General features: G+C 35.9%; 1 protein-coding gene across 17 annotated transcripts in view; it reads left to right on the top strand.

Moving 5' to 3' along the window:
• The window catches only part of MYO9A (myosin IXA), a 278567-nt gene that overhangs the window by 95838 nt on the left and 160894 nt on the right, over window positions 1-21835 (top strand). For all 17 annotated transcript variants that reach the window (XM_058541992.1, XM_058541989.1, XM_058541982.1 and 14 more), the window contains 3 exons: window positions 9284-9373; window positions 14290-14406; window positions 17352-17486. In XM_058541992.1, coding sequence (XP_058397975.1) covers window positions 9284-9373; window positions 14290-14406; window positions 17352-17486 — 342 coding nt within the window. The remainder of the gene's footprint in view (window positions 1-9283; window positions 9374-14289; window positions 14407-17351; window positions 17487-21835) is intronic.

The following is a 21835-nucleotide window of genomic DNA, read 5'->3' as shown; positions in this document are numbered from 1 at the left end:
CCTCCAGTACTATGTTGAACAGGAGTGGTGAGAGTGGGCAGCCCTGCCTCGTTCCTGTTCTCAGAGGAATGGCTTTCAGTCTTTCCCCGTTGAGTATGATGTTAGCTGTGGGTTTGTCATATATGGCCTTTATTATGTTGAGGTACTTTCCTTCTATTCCCATTTTATTGAGAGTTTTTATCATAAATGGATGTTGTATCTTGTCAAATGCCTTCTCTGCGTCTATTGAGACGATCATGTGGTTTTTATTCTTTGTTTTGTTGATGTGATGTATCACCATGATTGATTTGCGGATGTTGAACCATCCCTGCGTCTCTGGTATAAATCCCACTTGATCATGGTGTATGATCTTTTTAATATATTGTTGTATTCGGTTTGCCAATATTTTGTTGAGGATTTTTGCATCAATGTTCATCAGCGATATTGGCCTGTAATTTTCTTTCTTTGTATTGTCTTTGTCTGGTTTTGGTATCAGGGTGATGTTGGCCTCATAGAATGATTCAGGAAGTGTTCCATCTTCCTCTATTTTTTGGAATAGTTTGAGGAGGATGGGTATTAAATCTTCTTTGAATGTTTGGTAAAATTCACTGGAGAAGCCATCTGGTCCTGGACTTTTATTTTTTGGGAGGTTTTTGATTACTATTTCAATCTCTTTACTTGTGATTGGTCTATTCAGATTCTCCATTTCTTCTTGGTTCAATTTTGGGAGGTTGTATAAGTCTAAGAATTTATCCATTTCTTCTAGATTGTCCAATTTGTTGGCATATAATTTCTCATAGTATTCTCTTATAATCCTCTGTATTTCCATGGTATCCATTGTAATTTCTCCTCTTTCATTTCTAATTTTATTTACTTGAGCCTTTTCTCTTTTTTTCTTAGTTAGCCTGGCTAAGGGTTTGTCTATTTTGTTTATCTTCTCGAAGAACCAACTCTTTGTTTCATTAATCCTTTCTACTGTTTTTTTGGTCTCAATATCATTTATTTCTGCTCTGATTTTTATTATTTCTCTCCTTCTGCTGGCTTTGGGCTTTGTTTGTTCTTCTTTTTCTAGTTCTGTTAGGTGTAATTTAAGGTTGCCTATTTGGGCTTTTTCTTGTTTGTTAAGGTGGGCTTGTATCGCTATGAGTTTCCCTCTCAGGACCGCTTTTGCTGCATCCCATATGGTTTGACATGGCATGTTATCATTTTCGTTTGTTTCCAGATAGTTTTTGATTTCTCCTTTAATTTCATCAATGATCCATTGGTTGTTCAGTAGCATGTTGTTTAACCTCCACATTTTTGTCACTTTCCCAGTTTTTTTTTCCTGGTTCATTTCCAGTTTCATAGCCTTATGGTCTGAAAAGATGCTTGTTATGATTTCAATCTTCTTAAATTTATTGAGGCTTGCTTTGTTTCCCAACATATGGTCTATCCTAGAGAATGTTCCATGCGCGCTTGAGAAGAATGTGTAGTCAGCTGTTTTTGGGTGGAGTGCTCTGTATATGTCTACTAGGTCCATCTCGTCCAGTTTTTCATTTAAGTCTAATATTTCTTTATTAACTTTTTGTCTGGATGATCTATCCATTGCTGTAAGTGGGGTGTTAAGATCCCCTACTATTATTGTGTTGTTGTTGATGTCTCCTTTTAGGTTTGTTAATAGTTGTTTTATGTACATTGGTGCTCCTATGTTGGGTGCATATATATTTATAAGTGATATGTCTTCTTGATGGAGTGTCCCTTTTATCATTATATATTTCCCTTCTTTGTCTTTCTTAACCTGTTTTATCTTGAAGTCTACTTTGTCTGATATGAGTATGGCAACACCTGCTTTCTTTTGTTGGCCATTAGCTTGGAGTATTGTCTTCCATCCTTTCACTCTGAGCCTGTGCTTGTCTTTAGTGCTAAGATGTGTTTCCTGAAGGCAGCATATTGTTGGGTCTTGCTTTTTAATCCATCCTGCCACTCTGTATCTTTTGATTGGAGAGTTCAATCCATTTACATTTAGGGTAATTATTGAAATATGAGGGCTTAATGTTGCTGTTTTGTCACTTATTTTCTGGTTCTTTTGCATTTCCTTTGTTTCTTGTCCCATTTGTTTTGGACTGCCAATTCAGTTTGGTTGTTCTGTCTTATGATTCTTCTAGTTTTCTCTTTGTTTATCATATGTGGTTTTAATTTGATTATTTGTTTAGTGGTTACCTTGAGGTTTGGGCAAAAAATCTTCTGTATGAGATAGTCCATTATCTGATAGCCTCCTATTTCCTTATACTAAGTCAATTCAGTCACTTTCCTCTTCCCCTTCTAAGTTGCTCTTGTTATACCTTATTCTATCTTGTGTTGTGGCTGTGTGTTTACAGTGATGAGGTTAAATTTATTTTTGGTGAATTTCTTCCTTTGATCTTTGAGTTTAGTATTTAAGTGGTTGCTAACCTATTCCGGTAAAGATCTACTATTTCTCTGATTTTGTCTACCTACTTTTCTCCTTACTCCAAGCTTTGTGTTCCCTTTCTCTTCTTGTTTTCAGGCCTGAGGGCCTTCTTGAGTATTTCTTGTAGTCGGGGTCTCATGGCCATGAACTCCCTTAGCTTTTGTTTATCTGGGAGGGTTACTATTTCTCCATCATATTTGAAGGATATTTTTGCTGGATAGAGTATTCTTGGCTGAAAGTTTTTGTCTTTTAGTATTTTGAATATATCATTCCAGTCTCTTCTAGCCTGAAAAGTTTCTGTTGAGAAATCCGCTGAGAGCCTGATGGGATTTCCTTTGTACGTTATTTTTTGTTTTTGTCTAGCTGCCCTTAATATTGTTTCTTCGTCGTTGACCCTGGCTAGCCTTACCACTAGGTGTCGTGGTGAAGGCCTTTGTCTGTTAATATATATAGGCGTCCTGTTGGCTTCGCTTACTGGTATTTCCTGCTCCTTCCCCAGATTTGGGAAATTTTCAGCTATTATTTCCTTGAATAGGCTCTCTGTTCCTCTTTCCCTCTCCTCTCCCTCAGGAATACCTATAATTCTTATGTTACATTTTCTAATAGAGTCCGATATTTCTCGGAGTCTTTCTTCATTTCTTTTTAGTCTTAGTTCTCTCTCTTCTTCCATCTGGAGTATATCTGTATTCCTATCCTCTAAAGTACTAATTCTTTCCTCCATATTGTCAGCTCTGTTCTTTAAAGATTCCAGATTCTCCTTTATCTCCTCCATTGTGTTCTTCATCTCCATCAGCACTGATAGGTTTTTCTTTATGATTTCAATCTCTTTTGTGAAGAAACTCCTAATCTCATTTAATTGTTTGTCTGTGTTGTCTCGTATTTCGTTGAGTGTTTGTATGATAGCTATTTTGAAATCTCTGTCATTTAGTTTATGGATTTCTGTGTCTTCGGGGTTGATTTCTGGGTGCTCGTCATTTTGTTTCTGGTCTGGTGATTTCATATATTTTTGCATTGTGGTTCCTGTGTTGGTTTTGATTTTCCTCATCCTGGAAGTCTCTGGTTGCAATTTCCACCTGCCGCCACTGTCTGGTGGTAAAGGGCTGTGTAGTCTAAGCCCCCTGCGCTCTGCCCCAGTTTTTCTGCTGCGATCCGCAGTTTTGTTTTGTTTTGTTTTGTTTTTTTCCCCACTGCGATCCACGGGTCCAGTCCAGTTTGTTCAGGTCTGCCTCGGATCGCTAGATCTGGTCGAGCTGCAGACTCCAGGTTGCGGGGAGGGGGGAGCTCTCTCTTTTGCCCTCTGGGTCCCTGACGTGGGAGGCTTCTCGTTTGCCCCTCTTTATCCGCTCTCTGGGGTGCTCAGATGTTGATGGTAGCCCTGTGGCTCCTCTGAGCCCTCTGTGCGGGAGTTTCCCACTGGCTGAGAGAGCCCGAAGAGCTACAGTTTCCCGCCGAGGGCCGCCCCTCCCCCCTCTCTGGGAGCCGCGCGGACCGGATCGCTGATCTGATGGGGAGGGAGCGGAGTTCTCCTTACCTCTCCCCACTTCCTCCGGGGGCCCAGCACGTTCCGCTCTCAGATGTGTGGCAGTGTGGATCCCTCCGCTCTAGCTTTTCACTGTCTGGGATTCCGTTGTTGGTCTGTGGCTGTTGCTTTTGTTGTATCTTGTGGGGGAAGAATTCACGGGAAAGCTCACTCCGCCATGATGCTGACGTCACTCCCCGGGTGTTTCCAGTTTTTTGCAATAATGAATAGCCTACCTACTTTTTTTCTATTAAAATATTACCCATTTTTCAAATCTTGGTTCACGTGCCACTTCATGGGGTTTAACCTTATTAAATGGTCTAAACTGACTCCATCAGCGTAGAACATTTACTTCTATTTAGCATAATTTAATTTTGGTTTTGTAGCAGAAAGTTAATTGTTTACTAGTTTGTGTCCTTTATATGATTGCAATGCTTTTTGAGAGCAATGGAGGCCTCTTTCTTATTTTTCTAACCTTACAGTGTTCATTATTTTGTGCATGCCTGGGTGTTGCTTATTAACTTTAATGGAATGAGTTAGCCTGGTGGAAGGGACAGGAGAAAGGGAGTACCTTGAATTGGAACTAGACTTACTTATTTGAAAGAAGTTCTACCAAGAGTACGGTATCTGAAAGTTGTAATTTTGAAGGTCATGAGGGTCAGAGAACAGATGGTATTTCAATTAGGCATTTCAGGTGATATCTTAAACATTGGTGTTATGGCCGTACAGGGCATTGGAGCTAGTGGTCTTATAAGTTCAGGCATTCAGCAAATACTAAAGCTTTTGGTCCTTGTACAGTATGCCTTCTTTGGTGAGAGGTTGGTAAGAGCAATTCAGGCAATTAAAAGAGGAACTCAGGTATTGGTAAAAAGGAGAAATCCAATTCTGAGAATTGGGCTTACTTGTGTCAAAGTTAGACTAACAGCAAATGTGATTTGATGGCAAATCTCACTTTTGAACCCAAGCTTCTTAAATTCCTTGTTTTATATAGTTTGGACTGGTTCTACGAATGGAGGTTTGGTAATAAGTAGAAAGAAGATATTTTCAAAGTTGAGGAGCTAGAGATCTGACAGGACCTGTCGTAGTATCATGCCTATTGTTAGTTCTTAGAAATTATTTTTAAAAATGATCTCCTCTAATTGCTTAAAATTGATACTGATACTTGCAGCCTTAAGGCTTTTGTTGACATAAAGATAAGCACAATAAGTGGTTTAATTAAAATGTAAATTCTTTAGTTAAGATTTAATTTAATGCCCCTCCTTCCAAAGGGATTCAATTCAATGATAAATATAAATTTAGTTTTTAAGAACAAATGTTTTAAAAATAATGGTTCAAGTTTGTTTATTTTTTCCAATTATTTTTTGTAGTTACCTCAAGCAACAGTGAATGTTTTGAGTCTTTTGTTTACTAAATTCTATTTGGGATAGATACCTGTGAAATTATTGAAAGATAAACAAGCTCCAATAGATTAATTTGGGTAATTGTGGAGCATGTTTTTGTTGTGAGATATTAGAACCATCACTGTTATCAAAAACTGTTCAATTTTTAGTAGATTTATGTATTTGAGTATATTTTAACATCTTTTGAAACAATATAAAGAAGAGGTTTTTGACATATATATCAGTTTCTCAATTAGGTGAATATGAGAAACTTTGTAGATTGGATATTGAGCCCATTGCTAATTATTTTGTATTAATAAAATTTATTTTTTAATTTTAAAAGTCATATATGTACAAATAAGAATATTTGGAAAATGATAGAGGTAGCTTATTAAAATGTCATGAATTTATTAATATTTTCTTTAGGATGTTTATCAAATATAATAAACAAGGGGCCGGCCCCATGGCTTAGCGGTTAAGTGTGCGCGCTCCGCTGCTGGCGGCCCGGGTTCGGATCCCGGGCATGCACCAACACACTGCTTCTCCAGCCATGCTGAGGCCGCATCCCACATACAGCAACTAGAAGGATGTGCAACTATGACATACAACTATCTACTGGGGCTTTGGGGAAAAAAAAGGAGGATTGGCAATAGATGTTAGCGCAGAGGCGGTCTTCCTCAGCAAAAAAGAGGAAGATTAGCACAGATGTTAGCTCAGGGCTGATCTTCCTCACAAAAAAATATATATATATAATAAACAAGATGAGTGTATTTTGTGTGATTGTGCATACGTGTGTAGATCTGACAATTTATTGTCAGGTTTTAGTGCCAACCTTAAGCTAACTCCTTAAAATGAGTTGGGTAGTTTTTCATCCTTTTAAATTTTTTTCTGCATTTAAAAGAAGAATCATTAGCAGAGAATAATTTGTTCCTTAAAGACTTGAGAGATATCAACTCTATGACAACTGTGTGTGATGTCCTTTTGGTTCGTTTTGTGTTAACTGATTTTTTAGGATTTTCATATCTGGCTTGATTTAATTTTGATAATTTGTGTTTTTCTAGGAAATCATGTGTTGAGAACGTTTAAAATTTATTGTTTTTGTGTTCTTTGTAAATATTCTGTTAATGTTTAAAAATTTTTTCTGTGGTGTTAGCTTTCTGTTTGTGTTTCTTAATTTTTTTTCTTTTGATTTGTGTGAGATTTTTTATTTCTTATTTTGAAATAATTGGCTTTTAGAGTTATCAGTTCTACCATCTTATTATGTATTGATTTTTGTTTTAATATATTTTCTTCATTTTTTCTTTGTTAAATTATGAAATGTTTTCAGCATACTATATATATAGAAAACAATATAATAAACACCTGTGTACTTACAACCCCACCCGAGTAATAATATGTTGCGTATAATTTAATACTGCTATGTACTCTGCCCCCACCAGAAGTAAAAACTATTATAAATTTGGTGTTTATCATTCCCATTCTTGTTTTTATATTTTCAAAATAGATAGATGTTTCCATATAGAATATATTGTTTTGTTCTGCATGTTTTCAGAATTTATATAAACGTTATACTGTATGGATCATTCTAAAACTTGACTTTTTCATGCCATATTACATTTTTGAGATTTCTTTTTTGTGTGTGTGAGAAAGATTAGCCCCTGTTGCCAATCCTCCTCTTTTTGCTGAGGAAGACTGGCCTTGGGCTAACATCCGTGCCCATCTTCCTCTACTTTATGTGGGACGCCACCACAGCATGGCTTGACAAGCCGTGCGTCGGTGTGAGCCCAGGATCCAAACCCTGGGCCGCCGCAGCAGAGCACGTGCACTTAACCGCTACGCCACCAGGCTGGCCCCTATTTTTGAGATTTTTCGGTGCTGATTTATATATTCTAGATTCCTTTTTTTTAGCTGCTGTATAAAATTCCATTATATGAATAAAACATAATCTGTCTTTTTTAGTGGGCATTGAGGTTGTTTGTAATTTTCCATTTATAGATAGTACTATGATAGGCAAGCTTGTACATGTCTTCTTGTTAATGTGAGAATTATTCTAGGGTACAGTCCAAGGAGTAGAATTTTGGGGATATGGTATATACACATATTGAGCTTTACTGATATTGACAAATGACTCTCTACAGTGGTTTATCAATTTATACAAGTGTATGGAAGTGACCTTTGCTTCATGTTGTTGCCAGCTTACATTTGTTTGTTCCTTTTAAAAAATTTCTTGAGTCTACTGCATAGATCATTTATTTTTAAATGTTCACTTTTAATAATAATTGCTTAAATGTAGAAATATGTACCTCAGAATATAACAGTGGCTTTTATCACATACGTTTTTTCTTAGTTTTGTCATTTCTGTGTAATCTGGTATTATTTTATTTTTGGTCCTCAAAGTCTTTTAAATATATTTGAAAGGTTGAGGTTTTATATTGAAACTTTGGCTGTTCATTTTTGGTTTTACTGCATTTTGTGAAGGTAATATGCCTCAAATTATTTCTGCTTTTTGGAATTTGAGAATTGAGCAATCAATGCACCAAAAGAAGGTGTATTTTCTTTATCGTGTAATCATATTTCAGAAAATGATTGGAGCCAGCCTTGGTGGCATAGTGGTTAAGTTTGGCATGCTTTGCTTTGGCGGCCCAGTTTCAGTTCCTGGGTGCAGACCTACACCACTTGTTTGTTAGTAGCCATGCTGTGGTGGCAGCTCACATACAAAAAAAGGAAAATTGACAGTGGATGTTAGCTCAGGGTGAATATTCCTCAGCAAAAAGAAGATCTGTCATGAATTGCTGATGGCAGGGTAATGTCTCACTCTATCATTTTATAACTCAATTTCTCCTTAGAATCTAATCTTTTTTGCTTGATATATTTTATATCATATTGTCTACATAAAATTTTATGAAGGTTATGTCTTTATTATGTATGGATACTTTTGTAAAATGCCCATGTTTTACCATTTCATGCCCATCAGCGTGGTAAAAACCAAAAGTCTGATAATACCAAGTGTAGTCAAGGTTTGAATAAATAGGAACTCTCAGCTCTCTCAGTGCTGCTGCTGAGAGAGCAGATTGATGAAAACTCTGTAGAGGAGTTTGGTAATATCCTGTAAAGTTGAAAATATGAACACTGCAACCTGATAATTTCACTTTTAGGTATGTACTTCAGAAAAACTCTTGAACTCATATGCAAGAATATTCATTGCAGTTTATTATCTCATAGTGCAAAATTGGAATGTAAATGCCTACAAGTAGGAGAACAAAATTAAACACTGGTAATTTATATACTGGGATGCTATATAGAAGTTAAAATGAATAATTTTTTCATCTAAATTATCAAGATAGTTAGATCTCAAAAACATATGGGCAATATGGTACCATACAGATAGGAGTTAAATACACTTGACAATATAATATAGTGTTTAGGAATACATTTAATATATGTTTGTGTGTGTATAAATATGAACTGACATGATACCTGTCAAATTCATGATAGTATTTGCCTCTAGAGAGTGAGAACCAAGGAAGCATTAACTTTATTGTAAGATGTAGTATCTGTAAATAAAAATAAACGTCTGAAACATAAATAAGTACCCATTGTAACATTCCTGCAATTCAAGAAGTGTTGTCACTTTTTGGTCCTGTTTCCAGGTTGTGGGATTATGGTTGATCATCTAAAATGTTTTTTGTACTATTCTATATTTTCTATATCCTGCACAATGAAACATGTTTCTCTGTTATGATCAGAAAGAAAACTTTAATTTAAAAAGAACCATCTGTCTTCTTTACCCTTTGTTTTCTTTTTTTGTGGGGGAAAGTGGGGTGAATGGGACACTTAAATTCTACTTTAGCCAATATTTAAATGGCCCAAGGTATATTTTTATTTGTTCGTTTGTTTTTTCTCTATTTGGCTTTTCAATAAATAATTATACCCATTGTCATAAATCTTATATATTAAATTCACTTTTCTGCTGTATAGGTTAAAGAAGAGATGCTATTTGAAGCGTTAGTTACGAGGAAGACCGTGACAGTGGGAGAAAAGCTTGTTTTACCATACAAGCTGGCAGAGGTATGAATAGATTTTCTTTGAAATCAAAGTACTGTGAACATTTTTAGAAGTTTGGGTTTGTGTTCTTTGTCTTAACAGAAGGAAAATAACAAAGAGCGTTGATTGAAATATTTTCCTTGAAATTTGTGAACTTTCCATCAACTTGGAAACTTAAAGTTGAATGTGATTTTAAGGACTAGACCTAACGTTTTTCTCCAAGGATCTTAATCTGTTCACCATTCTTAAGTTTCATATTAATATGGGGTGAACAGATGGTAGGTAGAATTATAAATGAGCAATGTTTGACTCAGTTGATGATTCCTCCTTGAGGCAGTTTCTTATCTTTCAGCACATCATACTCTTCTGTTTTACTTTTTAGTGTCGGCCACTCCTTTGCAGTTCTTTTTGTTTGCCTTTTCTTTTCTTCCTGACCTCTAAAAGATGGGGTGCCCTAGGACACAGTCTTTGTTTTTTCTTCTCTATATTCTTTATCTAGATTATCTCACCCAGTCCCATGGCTTTAAATAACATCTGTATAGTGAGGCTTCCAGGTGAGATTTATTTCTACAGTGAACCATTATTATTATTATTATACTGCTCAGGTGTATAGGAGTAGGAAAGTTATTGAAAAGCCTACTATTTTATAATGTAATGTTCTGAATGTGATGAGAAAGCGAGCTAGGACAATTAGTATAAAAATAGGACAGGAATGTGAGATTAGAAGACACAGAGATGAGGAAATAGTGATTGAACTGTGAAGAATGCTTTCTAGGCTGACATCAATCCATTTATCCCACTTTTTGGGTCCCTCCTAACTGTATGTAAAAGTCTACATTTCTTCCTTATGTCAGGTATCTTGTATTTTATAGTCTCCAACTTTGAGAGCTCCTTTCTAAACAACAGAAAAAGCCAAACCTTTTTAAGAATTTTGCCCTTCTTTTATATAAAAGTTCAGTGCTTTTATATTTTGTTCACAACTTTTTTCATTATAAAATATTTATGTTTATTTCCATTTTTAACTTTAAATTCAACTTTCTGAGATTATCTTCATAGCCCCTGCTTTATTTTTTATTTTATTTTATTGTTTTTAAATTTTATTTTATTTTTTTTCCCCCAAAGCCCCAGTAGATAGTTGTATGTCATAGCTGCACATCCTTCTAGTTGCTGTACGTGGGACGTGGCCTCAGCATGGCCAGAGAAGTGGTGCGTCGGTGCACGCCCAGGATCCGAACCTGGGCTGCCAGCAGTGGACTGCGCGCACTTAACCACTAAGCCACGGGGCCGGCCCACCCCTGCTTTATTTTTTTTTTTTTTTTTTTTTTTTTTTTTTTTTTTTTTGTGAGGAGATCAGCCCTGAGCTAACATCTGCCAATCCTCCTCCTTTTTTTTGCTGAGGAAGACGGCCCTGGGCTAACATCCGTGCCTATCTTCCTCCACTTTATATGGGACGCCGCCACAGCATGGCTTACCAAGCAGTGCGTCGGTGCGCGCCCGGGATCCGAACCAGCGAACCCCGGGCCGCCGCAGCGGAGCGCGCGCACTTAACCGCTTGCGCCACCGGGCCGGCCCCACCCCTGCTTTATTTTTGTTTACGTTTGTTTGGTATATTTATTTATTTGTTTAGTAAATATTTAAAAACTCTCTTTGTGCCCAGAAATGTACCAGGCATTAGGGGTAAAATGAGGAGCGGTCCTTAAGGATTTTAGTATTTTATCTGAAGAGCAGTGGAAAGCTTTTAAAGTGTTTTAAGTGAAAAAGGTGTCTTAGATTTTTTTCTTAAAGGATCACTCTGGCAGCAGTGTGAAGAATCAGTTGGAGAAGAGTGTATTTGTTTCCTATAGCTGTGTAACAAAGTTAGTGGCTTAATATAACACAGATTTATTATCTGACAGTTTCCATGGATCTTGAGTCTGGGCTCTGGTTAGATGGGTCCTCTACTCAGGGTTTCACCAGGGTGAAGTCAAGATGTCTGTCAAAGCTGTGATCTCTTCTGAGACTCAACATCCTCTTCCAAGTTTACAGATTGTCAGTAGGCTTCAGTTGCTTGCATTTGTAGGACTGAGATCCCTAATTTCTTGTTGGCTGTCAGGGGCCATTCTCAGCAGAGAATACTTGCCATTTTCTGCCATATGTTCCTGTCTACAATATGGCAGTTTGTTTCTTCAAGGCCAGTAGGAGAATCTGATGAAAGGGCTCAGTACCTTTTAAGAGCTTTCTCTGATTAAGTCACCTCTACCCACAATAATCTCTCTTTAACTAAAAAAATTAGCTGATATTGGGCCATAATTATATCTTTAAAGTCCCTTCACCTTTATCATATAACATAAGATAGTTACAGGAGTGAAATTCATCATATTTACAGTCCTGGCCACACTTAAGGGAAGGGGTTATACAGAACATGTACACCAGGGGGTGGGAATCTTAGGGACCATTTTAGGATTTTGCCTAACACAGAGGGCAAGAGTGAATGTGGAAAGATGAGTTTGGGGGCTGTAGTATAGTGCTCCTGAGCAAAAAGATGTTTGCTGCTTTGTCCAGAATGATGATGGCATGCTGATGGGGAGAAATGGATATATTTAAATAGAAAGAAATTTAGATGGTAAAATCAACAGGATCTGGCAATGATTTGCTTAATGGGAAACAAGGAGGAAGAAGGAGATTCAAGAATGAATCCTAATTTTCTGGCTTACACAGCTGTAAGAATATTGGTACCGTTCAGTTAGATAGGAAACACTAAATGAGATATTGTTTGGGTGGTGTCTGGCTGCACACCCATTTGGGCAAGCAGTGCGGGATAGGTTGTGGAAGGACTGAAGAAAAGACCCAGAGATGACATACGAAGACATAAGCATTTATTGGGTCTTATGGGGCGTGTCCAGTGGCGGCCGGCTGGATGGAGTTGTGCACCCACTCGAGTGTCCAGTGGTGGCCGGCTGGACGGAGTTACCACTACCGTGAGCAGAGAGGGGGTTGCTTGTATAGACAGGGGAACAAAAGGCTACATGCTTGCCTATATGTCCCTATACAAGGGACAGTCATTGGTATGACCACTGTTCCCAGGAACAGTAGCTCCTGTGGAAGGGCTCTCTGTTCCTTCAAGACATGATATTCTTTGAGTGAGTTAAGTTAAGATCCAGGTCGGCCAGGCCCTGGATTGTTACAAATCCCAGATGGTTGGCGTCCTGCCCAGGAGGGGGCCAGAAGGACACATGGTTGTAATAGGGCACATAGGCTACGGCCCTACAGGTGGGAAAATATTAATTGATATTTGGGCTTATTGAGATGAAGCCATGATAGGCAGGACTACATTTCAGAGAAAAGAGGGTGAAAGTATATATTGGGAGTTATGGGGTAAATAGTCATTTTATTGGTATATTTTGGTATTTCTGGATTCCATCTGACTATGGTATTCTATAAAAATAGTAGTTAGTATAAACCATAAATAGGTGGGTTTTAGTTTTTAATATGAAGGTCTGCCTTTTGACTAAAAAATTCAGCTAATTTATATTTATTGTGATAACTAATATGTTTTTTTATTCTGTGTTTTTGTGTCTTATGCTTGTTTATTTAGTTTTAAAATATTTTACTTTTGCTGAATTTAATCAGATTATCTTCATTCTTTTTTTTTTCCCTCTGGGGAAAAATAGAATGGTTATTCTCTATATATTCTACTATCGATTTTCTTGGTATTTTAAAGATACTTTGTTGATAATTTGCCTGAGTATAGAATCCTAGGGCCACATTCCTTTTTCTCTCAGAGCTTGTAAACATTTTCCAATTATTTTCAAGTTTCTACTGTTGAAGATAGAGAATTTGATACCGGTCTTCTCTTTCCTATGTAGGTAATGGTTTAGGTAGTTATTTAGTGGTCTAGAAACGTGAAGCTTACAGTTCTTTTCCACTGAAATTAAGAAATTCATCCGTCATCTCTGATAGTTTGTAGTATTATCTCCATTTTACAAATCTATAAGCTGTAGCTTAAGATGTTAAGTAACTTGACCAAGGTCACACAGCTAGAATAAGTAGAGAAACTGGGATTGCAAGATAGCCTAGCTCTTATTCATTACTTTCTGTTTCCTCTAAACTTCACAGAACAGAGATATAAATATGTACCTGACTATACAAGCTTCAAAATAAGTCCCTAGCTAATAAATATATAAATTATTAGTATTTGTACTCTTCCAACTACTAGGACGCACTTCTCTAAGATATATGCCCCCCTCCTTTGTTTTAGATTGTAGTACTTTCTAAATGTTGAATTTTCTTTAACTAATAGACTTTACTTTTTAGAACAATTTCAGATTTACAGAAAAATTGAGCAGAAAGTAGGGTTTTCGTAAATTGGGAAAAGCTTAAAGTGAGGGAAAAAATAAAAATTGCAAAACTCCATAATGAAAGAATTGTTACTCTAAGGATGGAGAAATTCTAGAGGATGCTGTAGATGACAGGCTGACGACAACCAGGAATGTAATTGTGGTGGTATTATAATTATGTTTTAAGAGTTTGACTAGAATTCCACAGATAACTGATGCCTTTTTGCTAACAGATTTATTCCTCTCCCTGGAATACTCTTCCCCACTTTAGCTGGCAAGTTTCATTTGTTTGTAAACTTTCTATTTTACCTTATTTACTAGGTTAAATATATACCCCAATTTTCAGTAAAACTTCTGCATTGAGTGACCTACATTTTGTTTTCCTTAACTTTCAGTTAAGGAAAGTTTTAGCCTAGATTCCCTGAGTTGGACTAAATTAATGAGTATATTTAGAAAACTTCAATTATAGGCTATTTATATTGAGAGAAAAAATTAATTTCTAATTCAGGATAGTGAGATTTCTTTCTTGAATGAGAGCAAAATACGCTTTGTTATAGTATCTTAGGTTATCGCCAATTTCACTTGCGCTCCTAACCCTTTTCTTTTCTTTTCTTTTCTTTTCAGGCTGTGACAGTGAGGAACTCCATGGCTAAGTCTTTATATAGTGCGCTGTTTGACTGGATAGTTTTTCGGATTAATCATGCACTTCTGAATAGTAAAGATTTGGAGCAAAATATCAAGGTAGATGTACATTAGATTATCATATATTTTTCCTGGAAAACTGTTTTAATAAAATGGTTAATACATGAAATTTAAAAACACAGAATTATATGGAGTAATAAGTAAGAATCACCTTTATCTGTATTCCCTGCTGTTTCCCTCCTTATTTCTGTTTTTATTACCGTATTCAGGGAAACTGTTGTTCTATGTGTCTTTCCAGACTTTTTCCACTTTTTTCTTATGTGCTCACATTCCTATAGACGTACATATACAGAGTTACTTTTAAACGTAAAAATAGAATCATGCTATCCATATTGTTTCTTTTTTTTTTGCATAATTTTATTTTTTTATTTATTTTTCCCCCAAAGCCCCAGTAGATAGTTGTATGTCATAGTTGCACATCCTTCTAGTTGCTGTATGTGGGACGCAGCCTCAGCATGACCGGAGAAGCGGTGCGTCGGTGCGCGCCCAGGATCCGAACCTGGGCCGCCAGCAGCGGAGTGCACACACTTAACCGCTAAGCCACGGGGCTGGCCCTATATTGTTTCTAACTTGTATTTTTTTTTACCTGGCATGTCTTGAAATACATCTAGACCTCATTATTTTTGATAACTTTCTAAAATTATATAGTATGCACATGTACCATAAATTCTCCCATTAAAATATATTACTTTTATTGTTATATACGATGATGTAACCAATCTTTGTGCATGTTTCTTTTTTCTTTTTTTTTTTTTCTGGGGAAGATCGGCCCTGAGCTAACATCCGTGCTAATCCTCCTCTTTGCTGAGGAAGACCGGCTCTGAGCTAACATCTATTGCCAGTCCTCCTCCTTTTTCTTTTCCCCAAAGCCCCAGTAGATAGTTGTATGTCGTAGTTGCACATCCTTCTAGTTGCTGCATGTGGGATGTGGCCTCAGCATGGCCGGAGAAGCAGTGCGTCGGTGCGCGCCTGGGATCCAAACCTGGGCTGCCAGTAGTGGAGCACGCGCACCCAACCGCTAAGCCACGGGGCCGGCCCTGTGCATGTTTCTTTAGGATAAAATCCTCAAAATGTAATTTATATATTTTTATATGTATATATATAAAATTTATATACGTTTTAAAATTTTGGTAGCTATTTCTAAATTGCGTTTCAAAAAAGACTACACTTCCACTAGCAGTCTATGAAAGTGCCTATTTCCCTACACCTTTACTCACATTGGATATTATCAGTTTTCATCTGCTACTCTGATAGGGAGGACTATCCCATTTTATTGTCAGTCTTTTCAATGATAGATGAAAGTAAACATCTTCTCATGTTTTCTATATTTTGTATCTTTATTATATTTTTATATATTTTTGCTATTTTTATGTTGTCATTTTGTTGTTTTGTTATTTCTTTTTAGGAGTCATTGTGGATATTGCGGAGACTCATAGTTTGATATATATTGCAGATATTTTCTTTTGACTTTTAAGATTTGTTTATGTTGTCTTTTTGAGCTCATATGTTTTAAATTTTTGTGCAGTTAATTCTGTCATTCTTTTCCTTTATTGTCCTGAGTTTATTTATTTTTATTACATAGGAAGGCCTCTTCCAGCCCAAAATTATAAAATATTTGTTTGCATACTTTTAGAATTTAATTTTTTGTGTTCAGGCCTTTTTTCCAGTTGGAATTTATTTTTTAATATGTCAGATTTTAGATATTTAACTTTAATCAGTCCAAATCCATTTTTATTTCCCAATAGCTTTGATGGAATAGTCTATCTTTTCAGATTGATTAGAAATGGCATCTTTATTACTTAATCCTACTGTCTTAAATGTAAAATTGCTCTTACATGAACTTTTCATACTTTGAGTAAGCCTACAGCTAGAAAAATAATTTTAATTGTAATCTAATTTACCACATTGACTTATTTTTGAAGGTCGTTATCTTCACTGTTTTTCATAAGGGCTTAGAATTAGTCAATAGAATTAATCAAACAAAATACTCTTAATGGAGACTTTTAAAAATCTCGTAACTATTTATCACTCATTACATTGGTTTGCCCAGTATCTCTCTTAGCACCAGTGGAGAAAAATTGTTTTCTTTTAACCAAAATTGTCATACAACTGTATTTTAAGAATGAAATGAAGTAGTGAGAAGAATGTTGGTTTGGGGCTGTTAGACCTGAATCCTTATCATCCATAGTAAGAAGTTAAAAGATAATTTCTAGAAGTAATATACATCAAGAAATAGAAGAATAAACATTTGTATACTATCCTATATTATACTATACTATACTTTACTGAATCATACCAAATAGCTAAAGATTTGAGTGTTGTTGACTTTAGGGAGCAGAAATTGAGGATGAAGAAGATGTTGTTGTTTTTTTATTATAATCTTTTTAAAACTAACATCATAAACCTTGAACAATTTTTTTGATAAAAATTAAAAAATTTTTAACTTCAAGGAACCATCATTCCTAGCTTGCACAAGGCTGATTAAACGTACTTGTTAGCTTAGTAAAGAATAATTCTGTTAGGATATAAAAGTTAAAATAGGAAAAATTGTATGATTCTCTTCGCATAACCAGGCATTGCCAAGAGTAACCTAGCTTTACTTAAGTGACCTTTTGACTTCCCCATAACCTGTTCTTTCCATTCCCTTATCTCTTAGAGTTTAGGGATTTCTGAGGCTGAGATAATAGGCCACTAACCCTGCTTTGTATATTTCCATAAAGTAATCAATGAATTACGTGTGTTAAAATTTTGGATATGTTTTTATAATTAGAATAAAAAGAAAACGATGAAGATAAAGAGAACTAAAATGCTTTTTATTTGTGGTATATTTTGGTTGAACATTACCCACCCCTCCCCCCAAAAAAATATCTCCTCTCCAATGCTGTAGAAGAACTTTGAGCATTTGTTACATATATTGTGGCTATTATTCATGAAATAAATTTGAGCATCATTTTTTTAAACATTATTTTTTTCCTGTTTTACAGACTTTGTCCATTGGTGTTCTTGATATTTTTGGGTTTGAAGATTATGAAAATAACAGCTTTGAACAGTTCTGTATTAATTTTGCTAATGAACGTTTACAATACTACTTCAATCAGCATATCTTTAAATTGGAGCAAGTGAGTGCCTAAATGCATGTATATTTGCCCCCTCTTACCTCTGCACCCTCCCCCCCTTTCACACGCACATACACACACATAAATTTTGAGTCATAGTCATGATAAGCATTTTAAATCCTGTATTTCAGTACGGATCTTGTAGTCTTCATATCACTATAAGCAAATGACAAATCAGAGCATGGTTGTTGAGCCATATCATACAGGATTTTCTTTCTTTCTTTTTTTTTATAGGCTCCAAGTAGATTCAGTAATATGTGCTTGTTTGAGTGAACCTTTGAATGAAAAGATGCATGGATTTGTTTTGAGTTTCTGTTGGTTGTTGATTTTTAGTTCCTGACATGGGCTTGGCCACTGTGTGTAATGCTAAGTATGTTTGTTTGATTGCTTTGGTCTCTTAGTTCCATGATGGGATAGAGGAGCTTATTAATAGAATCTTGAATCAACTCAGAGTATGGATACAAGGAAACAGGACAAGGTGGAGAGACCAAACTAGGTAGCTAGATATTTCTTGTGAGAAGCTCAAATTGATTTAGTGTAGAAAGAACAAGACACCAGTTTCCATGAGAAATCTTAGGGTAAATGCAAGGTCAGAGAAAATGCTGGCTCTTTTTCCAAGCCAAGTTTGAAGTCAGTAACAAGTTGAGATTGTAGCTCAGAATTTCAGTTTGTGTATGAGTACATAAGCAGAAGCAGAGTTCACATTTGACTCATGGGAAATGGTTGAGAAATGAAATGAAGAGAAAAACTACAACAGGTCTAAAACAGAAAAAAAAGAAAGATCTTGCCTATCGCTGGGGCTTGTTGCCCTCTGTCCTAGCTTTAAGCACCTCTGTTTTGCTGAAATGGTTATAAAGACTAACATTAGCACAAGCAACGTTAATCCTGACCATCTTGATGAAAGCTTCAAGTTTTTAAATACATAACCTTTAGCTAGACTCTCCAAAAGACGTTAAAAGATTATCTTATTTGTTAGAATATTAGCTCACACTTATGTAGTGCTTACTATTTATCAGGCGTGTACTATTTGTATTCTAGTTTTACAGATGATGCCTAAACCCGGTATTCAAACCTTAGTACTCTGGCTCCATAATTCTTGCTTTTACCCAAAAGCTGAGCTGAGATTGGTCTCTTGACTCAGTCGAGTGTTCTTTTAACCAGATCATGCTAAATTAGTATTTTTTAACTCTTGTGAATGGGTATATGTGTTGGAGGAGTGGAGGAAGCATTTTGTTGACTGTGTTCTGTATTTTACAAAGCAAAGCATCAGTTGCTCTGTGGATTATTAAACAGAAGACTGGTTAAATTGTTTTTGAGGAAGAAAGGTGTTCTATTATTGTGAACTGAAATTATTCTTACCTTTTCTATAAGTCTAGATTAGACATGGAGGAGCCACAAGAAATACCTTGCCTAAAAACATATATAAGAATAAAACTCTATAGTTCATGGGAAATGTGTTCAAAACTACTCGGGGGTGGGGGATCCTCATTTATTTGCTACCCTGAATATCATAATTTTGGGCATTCTTGTGGAATTATGGATCAGAACACTTAGACCCTAAGCTATATCTTTTTTTCTTTCAAGTCCCAGTATTCTGTAATTTGTGATGTAATGGGTATGCTTTTGATGTAATTTATGGAAAGTTTTGAGTTTATGGAAAGTTTACAGACCGTATACCTCTTTGCCATCCTGTCTATTTTATTCTTCCTTTCTCTCTCTCTTCATGTTTTTCCACCTAAAATGGATTTGCTGGGAATAAAAAATTTAAGGTAGTTTAACTATTAAGTGTTTTATTTATTTGTCTGTCACTGGTACCTAGTATGAGATGGGTACCCAGTGACTATTTGTTAAATTCAATTGAGTACAAAATCAGTTAAGTAGATAAAAAATTTTTGAAAAAGAAGATAGAAATAAAAAAAGTATCAAAGATGCTTTGGGAGGAAACATCTTGAAAGTTTTGATTACTGAAGTTCACCTCTAAATTTTGTCCAAAAGTAGTACATAGCCATGTAGGATAGAAGAGAGATGTAATAATTGCGATTCAGGATGATAAGTGCTATAATCAGATATAAGGTAAAGTTGTGATATAAAGGAGAAGTTGATAAGAATTTTCTGCAAGTCTGTGAAGATTTCCCAGGGGTGATTCTGGAATATAGTTTTGAAGAGAAAGTTGAGCTCACCAAATTGTCAATGAGGAACAGATATTTGAAACAAAGGTAACAATATCCTTAAAACTGTGAGGCATAAAACAGCACGGCACTTTTGATGAACTGAGAATAGTTCACTATAGGTAAAATATGGGATATGAGGATGGAGGCATGAAGGGAGATAAGTTTGATGAAATAGCCTAGAGTCAGATAGTTGTGGGCCTTATTTGTCATGCAGAGAAGGTTAGAATTTTTGTTTTAGAGAATGAGGAGCTATTTGAAGCATATTTAGCAGAGGACTTGAATTGGAACTGTGGAAGATGGACTGAAGAGAGGTGAAATGGAGGGAAGGATGTAATCTATGAGCCAGTTGAAGTAGTGTGAGTGAGTGATTCTGAGTCCTGAATCAAGGTCTTAGTAGAGACAATGTGGAATAAGAGACAGACCGAAAGAGGTTTCTGTGATTTGAAAATATATTTCCTGTTGTCATTTGTAACACTGCTCTCTTCTTATTTCTTTTACTTGCTCAGAATTATCCTTCAGGTTGTTGATTCATCAGTAAATTGAATAACAGTTGTGTGTCAGGCACTGTGCTAGGCATTGAAGATAGAAAATTAGAGTGTAAGGATCTTATTGAAGGAGTTCATAGTCTAGTGATTTTTTTCTTTTGTCTATTCCACTTTTGGGGATGTCAGATTAGGAAATTTTGACCAAACTTGCCTTGCAGAACACCTAAAAAAACTGAACAAAATATTGAAGGCATTGAAGTACCTTCAAGTAAGTGAAGTATTACAGGGCTTAGAGCTATAAGAAGGAAATCCAGGGAGATGAGCTCAAAATTTGGGGACTGCTTTGTTCCTAGAGACATTTCTCTATTCTGATAGAGGGCTCCTGATTCTGAAAGAGCCATACTTGAGAATCTGAGAAATGTAACAGGGTTTTCTCCAGATTTAAGAACAAGGAGGAGCCCCCTGGCAACTTCCACAGGCTTTAGGTAGAGACCTCTAAGTGTTACATCTTAGGAATAAAGGTAAACCAGAAATAGATCAGGCATTATGGGGGCTGAACCCCAGCTTAAAATCATCTCAGTTCCTGACTGGGTTAAAATAGCATAGAATTCTTAGTCCTCTACCACCTGCCAAGAGCAAATTCAGTCTCCAGTGGAGGATGAGATCATCCTTCCTCTATAATTTTTCATATACAAGATCCAGCATTTAGGTTTTAAACTGAGAATTTTTTTTTAAAGACCTACAAGGAGGGAAACCAACATGAATGAAAACCAACAGAAATGAGAAAATAGACAGTACCATAGAGGATTCAGATAATGATGTTGTCAGACATGAACTTTAAAGTAAGAATGGTTTTAAGAAAGTTTTTTAAAAAGTGATGTTTTTATTAAAGAACTATAAACTGTTAAAAAAAAATCCCAAATTTAGGAAAATCTAGAGCTAAAAAGTAGAGTAAAATTAAGAATACAATGATAGTTTTTAACGGTTAGTTAGATACATCTTAAGAGAAAATTAGTGATTTGGAAGACAGGCCAGAAGAAAATACCCAGCCTGGTGAATAAAGGTAAAAAAGAAAATAAAAACAGTATAAGAGACATATGGGGCATAATGAAAAGGTCTAACATATATGTAATAGGAATTCTGGAAAGATGTATGTGATAGAAGGAGAGAGAACAGAATAGAAGCCATATTTGAAAAGGTAATAGTTGAGAATTTCCCAAAACTTAAAACAACAATAAGCAACAATAAGCAACAATAAGGCTGGAAGTCAGTCTTTCAGGGGAAACAGTGGATGTCAGAAGACAGTGGGGTATTTTCCCTAAAACCGAAGTATGTTATTTGAGTAGTAGCTAAATTATCCCCATTGTAGCTCAGAGATTCAGGCAGGAATGAAGAGTAATGAACGTTGTAAAAGAGTGGGTGAATCTAAATGAATATTAACTAAATTAGACAAAGATAAAAATATCTTTTGTGGTTTAATGTTTATGTTGAACTAAAATACATGAGTACAATAGCATTCAAGTCAGGAGGGGAGTACATGGAATTTAAGGTATTCTAAGATCTTTGTGTTAAATGCCAAGTGATAGAAGATTTTTTTCTGTGTTAGATAATGATAAATTAAGGATGTGTGTTATGATTTTAGGGTAACCACCAAATAGTAAAAGAATATAGAACTGTCAGGTTAGTACAGGGAGTA

This window comes from Diceros bicornis, chromosome 5 (genome assembly GCF_020826845.1).
Source record: "Diceros bicornis minor isolate mBicDic1 chromosome 5, mDicBic1.mat.cur, whole genome shotgun sequence".
Taxonomy (NCBI): domain Eukaryota; kingdom Metazoa; phylum Chordata; class Mammalia; order Perissodactyla; family Rhinocerotidae; genus Diceros; species Diceros bicornis.
The sequence above is the reverse complement of the archived record's forward strand: the minus strand, read 5'-3'. Positions and strand labels throughout refer to the sequence as shown.